The 15269-nt window shown below is 42.6% G+C and overlaps 1 protein-coding gene across 1 annotated transcript in view; it reads right to left on the reverse strand.

Moving 5' to 3' along the window:
* Positions 1–15269, reverse strand: part of ARL5B (ADP ribosylation factor like GTPase 5B) — a 28590-nt gene that overhangs the window by 7936 nt on the left and 5385 nt on the right. The window contains exons 2-3 of the mRNA XM_050939685.1: positions 9621–9681; positions 8257–8404 (exon numbers count right to left, since the gene is read on the reverse strand). Coding sequence (XP_050795642.1) covers positions 8257–8404; positions 9621–9681 — 209 coding nt within the window. The remainder of the gene's footprint in view (positions 1–8256; positions 8405–9620; positions 9682–15269) is intronic.

A 15269-nucleotide genomic window follows, 5' to 3' on the forward strand; every position in this document is an offset into this window, starting at 1 on the left:
AGATGAGGTCTCACCAGTGCCTTATATAACGGTACTAACACCTCCTTATCTTTGCTGGAAATACCTCGCCTGATGCATCCTAAAACCGCATTAGCTTTTTTAACGGCCATATCACATTGGCAGCTCATAGTCATCCTGTGATCAACCAATACTCCAAGGTCCTTCTCCTCCTCTGTTGCTTCCAACTGATGTGTCCCCAATTTATAACTAAAATTCTTATCATTAATCCCTAAATGCATGACCTTGCACTTTTCACTATTAAATTTCATCCTATTACTATTACTCCAGTTTACAAGGTCATCCAGATCTGCCTGTATGATATTCCGGTCCTTCTCTGTGCTAGCAATACCTCCCAGCTTTGTGTCATCCGCAAGCTTTATTAGCACATTCCCGCTTTTTGTGCCAAGGTCAGTAATAAAAAGGTTAAATAAGGTTGGTCCCAAAACTGATCCTTGAGTAACTCCACTAGTAACCTCCTTCCAGCAGGACAGTTCACCCTTCAGTGCGACCTGTTGTAGTCTCCCCTTTAACCAGTTCCTTATCCACCTTTCAATTTTCATATTGGTCCCCATCTTTCCCAATTTAACTAATAATTCTCCATGTGGAACCGTGTCAAATGCCTTACTGAAATCGAGGTAAATTAGATCTACTGCATTTCCTTTGTCTAAATAATCTGTCACCTTCTCAAAAAAGGAGATCAGGTTGGTTTGGCATGATCTACCTTTTGTAAAACCACATTGTAATTTGTCCCAATTACCATTGACCTTAATGTCCTTAACTACTTTCTCCTTCAAAATTTTTTCCAAGACCTTACATACTACAGATGTCAAACTAACAGGCCTATAGTTACTTGGATTACTCGGATTGGGGAAGGCTCTGTCCCCACAGGCAGAACAGAATGTATAGAATCATAGGACTGGAAGGGATCTCGAGACGTCATCTAGTCGAGTCCCCTGCACTCATGGCAGGACTAAATATTATCTAGATCATCCCTGACAGGTGTATACTCCTGGAGGAATTCTGCACCACTGTACAATGTAGAATTTTGAAGAAATTAACGTGCATGCAGAATTTCCTTTCCCCCCACAGAAATGGGCTGCAGTGTTGCTAGTTGCCACTAGGGGCCAGCAGAGCCCCGCTCGCACACACAAGACACTGCTGCGGGGAAGGGAGCTAGAGGGTTCCTGGCAGTTGGGTTCCATGCCATGAGGGAAGGAGAAGGTGGTGAGGAGGAAACTCCAAGCAAGCTTAGTACTGAGCATCAGGCTGTTTCTCCCTCTGCATCCCTGGGCTTATGGGGGAGGGGTTGTGGGTGTCTGGCCCGCTGGCTGGGGGTGGAGGGGAAGAAACAGGAACTGGGCTGTCAAAGGTTTCTTTAAGTTTATTCCCATGGGAATTTGTGTGTGTGTGTGTGTGTCTGCATAGTTACAGACATACTTGCTGACAGGTATTTTGAAATAAATTACTAAAATAATTGAACCGGTGTTATTTTGACAAATAAAATTAGCAGAATTTTAAAATATTATGTGCATAATTTTTAATTTTTTGTCACAGAATGCCCCAAGGAGTAGGTACTTGTATGAAGTGAATTGAAAAATACTATTTCTTTTGTTTATCATTTTTACAGTGCAAATATTTGTAATAAAAATATAGAGTACTGTACACTTCGTATTCTGTGTTGTAATTGAAATCAATATATTTGAAAATGTAGAAAAATATCCAAAATAGTTAATAAATTTAAATTGGCATTCTATTGTTTAAGTGTGTGATTAATTTTTTTAATTGTGATTAATTTTGTTGAGTTAATTGCATGAATTAACTGCAATTAATTGGCAGCACTATATGATATATATATAAAATAGTATACTTTATTGGTGATCTAAGGTTGGATTATCAGCCCCAAGGGTGTCTATTGCTATATGACTACCGTGCGTACCCTGCTACACAAGTGCGCACGTATCCCAGATTGCACATGTGTACTCAGATGTGAACTTGCTAGTCATGCGCATAATGGAAATTTGACTCATGGTGAGTGCATAGTTGAAAGCCAGGCACAGAGCAATGATCACTTAGTCAGTATGCCTTATGTATCAGAAAATGTCTAAGCTTGGATTCTCCCAAATGCACTGTAAAGTGAGGCATTTTAGAAATACATTTTTACGTGTTACTATCTGGGCTTAAAAAAAAAAATCTAACTGCCAATAGTACAGAGAAGATCTCAGTGCTTGTAGGAGGCCTTAGCTTTGCATTCACATAGCACTTAAGGGCCCTTATTCTAACTAGAATCTCTAGACCAGTGATGTCAAACATGCGGCCCATAGACCAGATCTCTCCTACTCAATATATTTAATATGACCCACATGGTACCTTCAGCATCTTCAGAACTGAAGGTTTTACCTAGAAAAATATAAGATGCTAGGTTTCACAGTTACAAAGGTAAGCTTCAACTTGTGTTTCAAGTGTAAACTGACATAGTACTGATGGCTGTGTCTGCAGAAAAGTTGAAACAGGGGCATGAGCTTCCTGGCTTGGCATTAATCTCGTGTTAAAGAGGAAAACCCAACAATGTGGATATATAAAGTGTCATCAACTATTTCACATTTTTGTGGTGGAATAAAGATGGAATTGGGAATGAAGCCCACTGACAGGGGAGTTCAGTGGCTGCAGTGAAGAAAATAGACAGAAAATAGGGGGAAGAGGAAGGAAAAGAAAGAGAGAGTAGAAATAACATGGTCTTAAAGGGGAATATTTTTCCAGTGAATGATATGAATAGAAGAAAGAATAAAAAAAATTAACCACCACATAAAGCTCTACATTCAATTTCTGGGCAAATCTCCCATAGACCTAAGAAGAAGCTCCACTATGGATTGATGGGAATATGAAGTTTTTATCCTAGCTCACATACCCTAATTAAAGATGAATTTCAGCCCCCTACATAGAATGAGTGATATCCACTTGACCTACTGTAATACAATTTAAAGTTCATCAATAGACTAATTTTCAGAAGTGCTGTGTACCCACAATTCCAAGGCAGTTGATTTCTAGCTCCTATAACTGTAAAAGTAACCTTCCAAATATAAACTAATGTTGTCTTCCTGAAACAGCTCTAATACCTCTGCTACTGCTCATAGCTTTACAAAGCATAAGATATAATTTATAGAGCATTTTGCATGTTCAAAACACTGTATAAACAACTAATTCTGAACACTTCAGAAATATTGGCAATATTACCTTCATTTTACAGATAAGGAAACAGGAAAAGGTATAGGCTACAATCGCAAGTAAGTGGCATAGCAAGGAACATTAGAACTCACTACCACAACTCTCAAACCTATGTGCACCTTCCTCAGACCACTTCTCTTACCAAATTAACAAGAGAGTCTGGTCATTCAGAAAGCAGTGAAACTACCAAAATAAATTTTACAAAGCAATCAACTTAATGCAGCGGGGACTGCTTTTGAAGTCTAGGAGGGACAGTAGAGAGTGTCACTGGGGTTATTCATGAGGGAGAGACCAGGAAGGTTCACGTAGTGAAGAGACCTCTTTCTTCCCTCAATTGCTTTCAGCAATTACAAAGTGCCTGAGTAGAGATAAAAGATCAAATTACTCTTCCCTTCCAGCAGCAGAGAGCTGAATTTCAGATACCTATCAACCACAGGTGGATATGAAAGATCCCCAGGGACAGCACTTTGGAAGGAATCTAAGCACACTCCCCAATCCCAGAAAGCAAGGAAAGGAGGTAGCGTGGATGAAGTTACACGGTCTCGGACAATGCTGTCATGAGTATCTTTCTCTGGCTAGTAGGTTTTAATCCTCCACATCACGGATCGGCAACCTTTGGCACGCGGCTCACCAGGGTAATGGCACCGTCCCAGGCCAATGGGGGCTGTGGGAAGTGGCGCGGGCCGAGGGATGTGCTGGCCGCCACTTCCTGCCACTCCCACTGGCCTGGAGTGGCAAACTGCAGCCACTGGAAGCCGCGATCGGCCGAACCTACAGACGTAGCAGGTAAACAAACTGGCCCGGCTCGCTAGGGGACTTACCTGGTGGTCCAAGTGCCAAAGGTTGCCAATCCCTGCTCCAGATGGTCTGATAATTTTTGGACATCGTGTACATCACTAGACTTGATCAGATCATGAAATTTTCAACAGCACAGAGGAAGTTTCTCTTCAACTTTTATCTCAAGAACAGAGCATAACAGTACTGCCAACCCCAAAGGTTCAAACATTAGGAGCTAAGACGCAAAAAGGCTTGAGATTGGCTTAAAATCATGAAATATAAAAAGATATTGGCGTTTTTATTTGCTTTCTGGTTTCTCAGCCAGTAGAGTATACTCTTTTCACATTTGCAAACTTCATTCCACAACTATGAGGGCTAAAAACTTTCTTTTGTAGATGGATACAGTAACCATAAGCACTGGAGTTATAGCTTGTTACGACAGAAAACTCAGGGTGCTTCTACACAACAAAAAAAAATGGCAGCAGTCTCAGAACCCAAGTCAACTGACTTGGACTCACGCTACAGGACTAAAAATAGAGTATAGACTTTTCTGCTCTGGTTGGAGCCTGGGCTCTCAGATCCTCCCACCTTGCTCAGTCTCAAACCCTGGGCTCCAGAGCATCCACAATGTTATTTAGCTCCACAGCACAAGCCCAAGTCAGCTGATCTGGGCTCTGAAACAGGGATGACAGTATTTACTAGAACTTTTACCAAGCAAAATCATGGTTTTTACCCTGAGAAACTAGCTAGAAAAGTCTTAAACTGGGACAATTTTAAAAACTATTTCATTAAGATTACATTTAGTTTTAGCTACACATTAAAACTATGGTTATATACGGTTATAGATTCATATATTAATTTAGGGCTGTACAAATAAAAGTAAAACTGCAATGGACATAATACTAATATATGTAATTATAATACTGAAGATCAGAATGTCTGTTTGATAAACTAGTTATCTGTAGACATGGACCACAATTTAAGAAAAAAAAAAACCCTCTATACATAATTCTTCAAAATGTGAATGAAAAATGCAACTACCACAATGGCACCTTCTCATTGTGTCCTATTATATCGGACCTTCGCACTGTGATTACCAGCCATCATAATACAGTAAACTGTCATATTTGGTATAAACTACATACATTTGGGAAAAGGTTCCATTTGAACACAAAAGAAACAATGCATCATAGGGGCTCCCCTGTGTGAAGCTGTTGGTAGAAGGCAAGCTGGCTAAGTGACTTCATGCTACCATTTGGGATAGTCTTGAACAGATTCAAGCTCTTTTCCCAAATTCCAACCCCTGTAAGTCTTGGAGTGTTGTGCAATTATTGCAATTTCTTGAAAGGGAGGAGAGCAACCTATGCTACTTTGTTAGCAGCACCAGTTGACTGCTGAAGCAAGACAGGCAGCACTCAAAGCTCTGGGGCTGTCTTTCTGGGTGAAGCAGGATTCCAGTGCTAGCCTGAGGGAAGTGATGTGAAAGAGCTCCTGCTGCAGGGGCTAGCACAGAAATGAATTTAGGTAGCAGGAAGGCAGCCTATGGGAAAGTGGAATGGCTATTCAACAATAAGGTAGTGTATGTTTTTGTTCTTTTCTAAACTATTCTATTTTTATTAAGGTATTAAAAATCAACGTCTGAAGATCTTTGCGACAGATGATTGAAGTTTGCACATGCAAACTGAAGTTATGGAGATTTAATACATGCTGCACATGCTTTTTTAGGTGTCAGCAATTAAAAAAACCCAACAACAGGTTGATCTTTGTGGTGTTATAAACCGAAGTGGAAACAATACATTGGCCAGCTGAAGTAACCTCTCACCTTTATGTCAATGTCGGCTTTATCACCATATCATTCCTCCCAACTCAGCTGGGGTTACTTTTGTCCCCTGAATAAATGCAGCAGCAGCTGCTGACCATTTTTATATAATGCTGCCTAGCAAAGCTTTTGTTCTCTTTCCACTATTGTCACAGCTTCAAAACAAAAACAAACACCACATTACTATGCATGAGAACAGAAGCGAAACCATTCACTAGTGGTCTCCATCCCCAACTAAGTTTTTAATTCACTGTGGAGAAATGTGATGTGTGTATTGCACTTATGTTTCTCAAACAAGTTAGAAAACAGTTTCACTTAAAAAAACTGTGTTGAGCTAAACAAAACTCTTGCAAAACCATTGAAATGTAAAATACTAGCTGTACACAAACTAGCAGGCCCAACTGCACTGTTTAATCCCAGATGACAAATAATATCATTTGTCTAGAATAGGATGGAATAGTATTCTAAGTATTACCAGGAAACTGTCTGTGTGCCAAAGGACCCCATTTTTTGCTTCAGAATCATCAAGTCCAGCATCCCCTCATGTACAGGTTTATTACAAGGCATTCTAAACAAATACATAATGTATCTTTGTTTCTACTATAGTAATCAATTACAAAGTGCCTCAGCAGCAGGTGACAAATTTCAAAAAACAGAAAACTAAAATATCTCCTGATCCTGAAGTATCTACACTAATACACATATTTAGACATGCAGTGTATAGCATATAGAGCAGTATAAACAAGTCACTGTCTGTATGAAATTTTAGTTTGTACTGACTTTGCTAGTGCTTTTTATGCAGCCTGTTATAAAACCAGGCAAAGACCTAGATGAGTTGATGTACCCCTGGAAGACTTCTGTGTCTTCCTCCTACCCGCAGGAGTATGCAGACCCCTGGTTGAGAACAGGGCCAGTGCAAGGATGTTTCACACCCTAGGCAAAACTTCCACCTTTGGCCTCCCCTGCGGCAACTCCTTCTCCGCCCTGAGGCGCCCCCCCCCCCCAGCTCACCCCTACCCCGCCTCCTTCCTGAGCACGCCATGGCCGCTTCACTTCTTCCGCCTCTCAGACTTGCAGCGACAATCAGCTTAGGCGCTGCAAGCCTGGGAGGCGGGAGAAGTGAAGCAGATCACCCCTGGCCCGCCTCCACCGCGAGCATGCCGTGGCCGCTTCACTTCTCCCACCTCCCAGGTTTGCGGCACCTAAGCTGATTGGCGCTGCAAGCCTGGGAGGCGGGAGAAGTGAAGCGGTCACGGCGTGCTCAGGAAGGGGGGGGCAGGGATGAGCTGGAGCGGGGAGTTCCCCTGCGTGCCGCCCTCCCCTTACTTGCTGCAGGCGGCCCTCCCTGCACTCCGCTGCCCCAGCTCCCTCAGCCTAAATGCCAGCAGTGACTGGGGCAGCTGAAGATCCGGCCGCTGCGGTCGCTGTCAAAGAAAATGACGACCTTCAAATGCCAGTGCCCTAGGCGACAGCCTAAATGGTTGCACCAGCCCTGGTTGAGAACCACTAAAAGCTTGATTTAATGAAAATACAGATCCATGACCTTATATCAGTGGTTCTCAAAGTGGGGTTCATGAACCCAAAATGTTACAGGGGGTTCTCGGAGGAAAAAATCCCTAATAGCGGACAGGGCTGTCGCTAGGGACCCCAGGCAGCACAGGGCCAGCAGCCTGGAGCCCCTGGACTTCCAAGAGCTAAGCAGATCAAAGCAAGCATATCTATCACACTGAGGAGATTTAAACGTCAAGACTCCTTACAAGAAATGGAAAGGAAGTTGGATATTTTTTGCTGTTTTTAAAATTAAATAGGCAGCTAGTATTGTTTTTTACATTATTATGAAGAACAAGTTTAAGCTTTGTTGCAACGCACGTTGCTTGCCTGGACTGCTCAAGACCTGAATGCTTGTGTAGGAGGAATTCTTTGAGTTGGCTTCTTAAAGACCTTCATGCTGTTTCACATCTGATGCTCCTTGATGAAACATAGGAGCCTTATCTTATATCAGGCTTATTCGAAGTGATACAAGCTACAAAAGTGAGATCTTGGAAGAGTGCTGCCATTTTCATTATGTAATAAAATATGGTAATGATAACTAGTAATTAATAATAAATAGTGTGTAACAAGCATGCCATAAAAACAAATTTTATATTTCCAAGATCACTGCTTTTATAATTTATACTCAGGTAAAGGAGAAAATCCCCGGGAATATTCATTTTTAGGAGGAGGTTCACGAGCCTTGACAGTTTAGTGAAAGGGGTTCACAGACTGTTAAAGTCTGGGAACCACTGCCTTATATCATCTACTGCATTTGGGCCTAAATTCTGTCCTCGCATATGGGTAAATTCTTTCATATCCCATTAATGTAATCTCCACTCAAGCTATCTGGACTGAAATCTACATTTATTTGCTTTATTTTATAGTTTGGGAGCAACTTCACATACCTCCGTATTTGAATAATAGGTGTTCCATGATGACCGTAATGACTCCTGTCCTCCAATATCCCACATAAGGAAATGGGTATTTTTTACTACTATTTCTTCAACATTGCTTCCTATGGTTGGAGACGTGTGGACTACTTCATTCATTAAGCTAATGGAAACAACATCACACAAACAAAAAAATTTTTTAGCAATATCTTGATGTATCAGTTGTATATCATGACAAGTTTGTTATAACAAAAGTAAATACTTTTTATTTCCGTAAAGCAATTATTTAAAACAGTCTTTTTAAAGAAACATTATTATTTTATTAAAGATTATATAAATACATCTTTTGTGTGAAAGATTTATTCAGTTTGGGTGCATTTTATGAGTTACAATCAATGAGTGAAGAGTCTGCCCTTTTAGCTGCACAATGTAGATAGAGATAAATATGTATACAATTATACATGAATGTCTAGTACAGAAAAGTGAAGCTTAAATCTGGTTAACATTTTGTTAATATTAGTAGCCGTCTAAAAATTGTACTTGTTTCAAAACAAAAGGTTGTCAAAGCACCTGGAAAATTTAAACGTCATCTGATTTCACAATAGCTTCCAAAAGAAATTCTGTATCTCCAGCTGAAAATACCTCAGTACCAACTTTAAAACAGTGATTTGCCTTGTGAATGTAGAATACAGAAGAAAAGGTTTCGGGGAAACACTATTTCTTTCTATCTAAATGTAAATACCACTTCCATCATCGTAGTAATTGTGCACTTCCCAAGTATTTACAGATTTATCCTATACCCTCTTGTGAGGTAAGGAAGAGTTTGTTTTGATTTTAACTACAGTGACGTCGCCAGACCCATAGCCATCTATTGCAGGAGCCATAGCAGCATGATGAAATATTATTCTGAAGGAACTGTCAGTTCCACCAGTGACATGCCTTTGACTAGGGGGTAGATGACAATTTTTTTTTCTTTTGGAAATAGTGGTCTGTATGTGGGTTTTGCAAATTGACTAAAAAGAAAGGCAGATATGAATTTTAAATTAAGTTTCTTTCTGGAAGCTTTCACCAGTTGTGAAAGGATTTCATCAATTACCAAAGATCTCAATTGCAGAAGGATTACTGATTCATACTTTGTCCTCAAGAGCACTCTGTGCTACTCTGTGCTGAGTAGCTGATTAATATGAAGCTCAACTATAAACAATTCAACGCCTACATCTATTTTATTAACTAACACACAAAACTAAAATATTATTGAATGACAGATATCTTCGTTAGACAAGCTAAGCTGGGTTCCCCAGAGTTTTCAGTCAGGTCCTATACATTAATTGTGACAAAGTATCAAACAAACAGAAGTTTTAAATAGCTCACATACTTACAACTGGTAAAGAATGGTGGTCTTTCCTGCATTGTCAAGTCCCACTATTATTACTTTGTGTTCTGCAAAAAAAGGGGATGAACTGTTGTGAGCAGCCAAAGATACCATTAGCCAACTATTAACCACTTTTCTGATATTAAAAAAGGCAAAGATGCCTTGTCTGTTTTAGGTGAGCTGCCTGCACAGAGTATGGAAGATACCTGACTAAAAAACCCACAAAACAGTATCTCCAGGAAGAGTTATTATACTTAAAAGGGACATAAGTTTTATTTTAAAGGAATGATTATTGATAAAAAAAATTGTTTCATGCAAAAGAGTAGCATTAATACAAAATTAAGCTTGAGAAAAAGTAGTCATAAGAACATGGAGACTGCACGTTGACTGTGTAAACTTGGTTCTGCCAATGTACTTATGACTTAAATGTTTTTAGATATGTTCAGTTTGCATGAAAATGATTAAACTATGTGTCAAAGTGAAATATCTTGTACATTTTATATTCAGAAGTTAAACCAAATATGAAGACTGTACGTAATTTAAGACTTAGATCTACAAAGAAAACCAAAAAGAAATGATGTGTGTGTGTGTGAGAATATCAGTATTTCAAGTTAAGAACACAATTACAGAATGACCAGTATTTCAGTAATATCTAAAAATAGATCAAAAACTAGAGCTGAATATTTACAGCTGGCAAATTGAAGAACTTGGCAACTCTACTAATTTTCTTGCAGCTGAACCAAATCTAAAGACTACATATAATACTATGTAAACCCACCAAATAGGCTGAATGAGATGCCTCACTTTATTGACTGCATATATTGATAAATTATTTAAGGCTATGAAGATACCATATTTAAATGGGCAAGTATAAGGGAGTGAAGAGTTCAGTTTGAACTTTCTACTCTCAGCACTGCAACTCCTGAAACCCAAGCACTTGACTACTTAACAGTTACTTCTGAGGGCATTCTGCGCAAAACAATTAAAAATTCTGCACACAATAATTCAAAATTCTGTAAGTTTTGTCAATAAATATATACAGCATGGCAGTAGGGAGCACAATCCACTGGCAGCACAAAGGTGGGAAATCACCCTGCAGCCTTCCCACCCTGTGGACATGGACTCAGTGGTGATGCTGCACCCGATCCTGACATAGCATAAGGCCTGAGCCTGCCCCAGAGGGGTCTGGGTGTGGGGAGGTTCAGCAGGGAGGTCACGAATTCTGCACATGCACTGTGGTGCAAAATTCCCCCAGGAGTAAACAGTGATATGCCAAATTCTTTATTAATACTTTTGCATGCTACTGTACATAGATAAGACTTTTCATAGCCTTAAAATGGCAACTATTTTCTTCACGCTAAGAAAAAAACCCACAATGACAGGGGTTCTCAAACTAGGGGGGTCAGGACCCTGCAGGGGGTTGCACGGTTATTACATGGGGGTGGGGTCGTGAGTTGTCAGCCTCTACCCAGTTTTACCTCTAGCATTTATAATGGTGTTAAATATATTTAAAAGTGTTTGTAATACTGCGGGGGGTGGGGGGTGTTGCCCTCAGAGACTTGCTATGTGAAAGGGGTCACCAGTACAAAACTATGAGAACCACTGTACAACAACAACGGGAGCTACAAAGCAGGTTAAGTTGCCACAAGTCTTCTGTTTTGATTTTTCCACTATGCATGTGCAAGGTTGGATTGGAAAATACAGTAAAGGGTATTTTTACTCTGTTCAAAACAAAGCAGAACCATGAGTAGATGAAGAGTTACAACAGAATTAAAACTCAAACTTAACTAGGGGGTACCAACATGTGCTTCAACAAGTCATATTTAAAATTTCAGTCCATGTATTCAGAACATCATATGGATAGAAAGCTACAGCTTACTCTGAAAAAATGGTACATACTCATTAGATTTATAACAAAGTATTATCATCTTTGATATGCCTTGGAATTTTAATTTTTATGAAAGTTAAATAATTTTTCTTAAAAATATTCAACTAGAACTATTAAATATTTATTACATCTACTATATAAGGAACAAATAGATGCAGCCCGTTATAATTGAATGGTACTTCATTAGACTTAATAAGAAGCCATCATGTGGCAATGAGTTACATAGTCCAATTATGCAGTGTGAAAAATTATTTCCTTTGAGCCGTTTTACGTTTGCCATCTTTGAGGCCAGGTCCAGGGCAGGCTCTAGCCATTTCGCCGCCCCAAGCACGGCGGCACGCCACGGGGGGCGCTCTGCCGCTCGCCGGTCCCACGGCTCCGGTGGACCTCCCGCAGGCGTCCTTGCGGAGGGTCCGCTGGTCCCGCGGCTCTGGTGGATCTCCCACAGGCGTGCCTGCAGATGCTCCACTGGAGCCATGGGACCAGCGGACCCTCCGCAGGAACACCTGCAGGAGGTCCACCGGAGCCGCCTGCCGCCCTCCCTGCAACCGGCAGAGCGCAATCCACGGCATGTGGCCCCAAGCACGCGCTTGGCACGCTGGGGCCTGGAGCCGGCCCTGGCCAGGTCTGTGCTACAGAGTTGGGTTTACATACGGCAGCTTAAGTAGACCTAATAGTGTCTGTGTCTACACAACCAGGTCCCTCCGGCCGATGTAACTCACATGCTAGATCAACTTAATTACTTCACCTTCGCCAGAGGTGTATGCATAAGTCGATATAATTAAGTTGACGTTGTGACCGTGCAGACACGGCATTGCTTATGTCAAATTAACTCACCTCCAGGAGGGTCCCACAATGCTCTACTGTGTCTGCTCTGCTCACTGTTCTCAACTCACCTGCCCAGCATCCAGGTACACAGGAAATATCCCCCCTCCCCTGTTAAAGGACTGGGAACTCTGAATTCCCATTTTCTGTTTGTTCGCAGTGGAAAGCTTGTCTGCCCAGCTGAGCACACCAGCTCCACGCTCCAAAATCACTCCTGGCCTAGAGTACACAGGAGGTGGTGGATCCCTTGAGTGTATGAGGAGAAGAGCTGTCCAGGCACAGCTCAGATCCAATTGTAGAAATATGGACATCTATGAGAAGATCTCTTGGGAGTATATTGCAGAAGGGTTACCAGAGGGATCGGCAACAGTTCTGAGAGAAAGTAAAGGAGCTGCATCAGGCTTACTGGAAGGCAAGGAAGACAGTCACCCTGGTGCAGCACTGCAGACATGCCACTTTTACAAGCTGCAGCATGCTATACGCTGTGGTGACTCTACCATGACCCCAAAGAGCCACATGGATACCTCGGAGTTGGAGTCTTGGGCCACTACAGGTAAGACTGAGGAGGTGGTGTTGGACGAGGAAGGAAGAGGAAGATGGGAGACAGGCAAGGAGGGGATCCACTGTCCTGGAGAGTCACGAACTGTTTGTAACCCCAGAGCAGTCCAGCCAGTGGCTGAAAGGCAATGTGGCCGAGCGTGATGACAGAGAAGGAACCTCTAGTGAGTGTGCACCTAGCATTAATATTGTGGGATCACATATTCTTATTTGATATTTTTTATTTAAATACCCAGTGGAGGTAAAGCAGCTGATTCTCATTGTCTGGACCAGCGAGGCAGAGAGTACCCTGAGAATTACATATACGGGGATGTCCTGGGAATCCTTCGTAGAGATCTCAATCCTTTGTGGAAATTTCTCTGAAGGGCTGCCTTATTTCTTCCACTGTAGGAGGACACTTTCCCAAGCCACTCCAGTATTAATTTGGCAGGCATCATCACAGTACACAGCATAGGAGCATAAGGACCTGCCCTGTACCTGGACGCATGCAGCAGCTATTCCCCTGCCATCTCTGTTACCCACAAGAGTATAATATCAGCTAGGGGATCTACAGGAGACTGTGGTAGTATTCATTTCAATTGCTCAAGCTGCAAACACTAGTGTCTGTGTGCCCCTGCCCAGTTATTTTTCACCTCTTTCCCTGCCCCCACATAGCTCCAGAACCTGGGGTGCCAATGGGACAGGGGCATTGGAATTGGGTGGGTATGACTGCCCACTGGCTGTGGTTTGAGTGGCAGGGGTCAACATTTCCCCCACAAACTGCAAGCCTCAGGCAGGGACGTGGGCCGAGGGACTGCTCTCAGGCACCCCATACCTTTGCCTGGAGCAGGTGGAGATCTGGGCCTCCCCACAGCAGCCTGGGCTCCATGGTAGGCGCTTACCTCTGCCTGGATCCAGCTTTTGGACTGCGCATGGGGTGGTGCCTTGGGTGCCAGAGAGCAGCAGCAGCTATGGTGGGGGGGGTGGATTAACAAATATGTTGTGGTGGCTATAGCAGGCAATCCCCAGTGATGCCCCTGCCAAGGCTTACAGTCTGGGAGCGGGAACGTTGGTCTCACACTATGCCCATGTTAACAAGAGTAGGGGCATGGCCCCTGGGCCACGACGATCCCATCGTGGGTTGCCCCTCACTTCCACAGACATTCCAGAGCCCTTGTCCCCCAGCTGTACTCATCACGGCTGGGATGGCAAACCGGTTCAATGAATATCTTGTAGAAATGAAAATGTTCTGCTTCACACTTGTGTGGATTCTGGTGAATGATTTTTATATAGTAAATCTGCACTGGATACTGGGTCTGTACTGACAATTGTTCCTTTGTGCTTTGCATGTTTTACAGCTGAAACTGAGGCCTTCAACTCTTCCTTCACACCATCAGAGAGGCTCTCCGAGATAAGACGAAGGCCAAAGAGAAAGCGTGATGACATGTTTAATGAGACAACAAATGCCTCTGGGACAGTGGACACTAACCAGAGGGTGTGGAGGATTACTCCTACAGATAAAAATGGACATTATGAGCAGGACAAAAGCCCAGGAGAATAAGTGTGGCATGCAGCAGGAGATGTTGGGGATTCTGAAGGAACAGACAGACATATTTAGGTGTCTGGTTGACCTCCAGGAGAGACAACTTAAACTCTATGGCCCATGCAGAACGGTATTCCAACATCACTGTATTCCCCATTCCCCCTTCACACACATTCCACTAGGCACGGGGGGCCAGTGCAATATCCTTTCCACTCAACCCTGGGCGATGGTGCACAGAAACACAGCCGCACATGCCTGTCATGCATCAGTGTAAGGCCGGTGTGTTTCTGAACAGAAGATGAATGTGTTTCCCCCCTTTATTTCCAAGGTTTAAATCTATGTCGCATATTTCTGTTTACGTGTGTGTGCGCGCACAATAAAAGTCCATTTCTTAAAAATGAAATCTTTATTAATTCAAAGCATGGGGGGGAGGAGGAGGGAGGGATAGGGAAACTGAGGCATGGGGGGTGAACGAGTTCACACAGAGCCGGAGTTGTGGCTAGAACCCAGGAGCCCTGGCTCCCATTCCCTTCACATTGTAAGCAGTAGGTCACACTCCCCTCAGTCATGACAACCACTGTGGTGGCCCTCCATGAAGGATGAGTTGGTGGGTTGCTGCCCATTCCCCAGGCATTAAGTACACCACACCCCCCCCGTAGTGCCTTTGGAGGGGCCAGGAGCTGAATGAAGTGTGGGGTTGTCTCTCCAGCAGTAGGTTGGGAGGCAGCTCTAGAAGTTCTAATTGGCGAGTGCTGGGAGTCATTGACAGAGAAAAGCAAGAAGTGTATTTCCACCGTTACATTACTACACACATAGCAGCCACAGCAATGTTCAGATTATTGACATGCACAAAATAGAAAAGC

This window comes from Gopherus flavomarginatus, chromosome 2 (genome assembly GCF_025201925.1).
Source record: "Gopherus flavomarginatus isolate rGopFla2 chromosome 2, rGopFla2.mat.asm, whole genome shotgun sequence".
NCBI lineage: Eukaryota > Metazoa > Chordata > Testudines > Testudinidae > Gopherus > Gopherus flavomarginatus.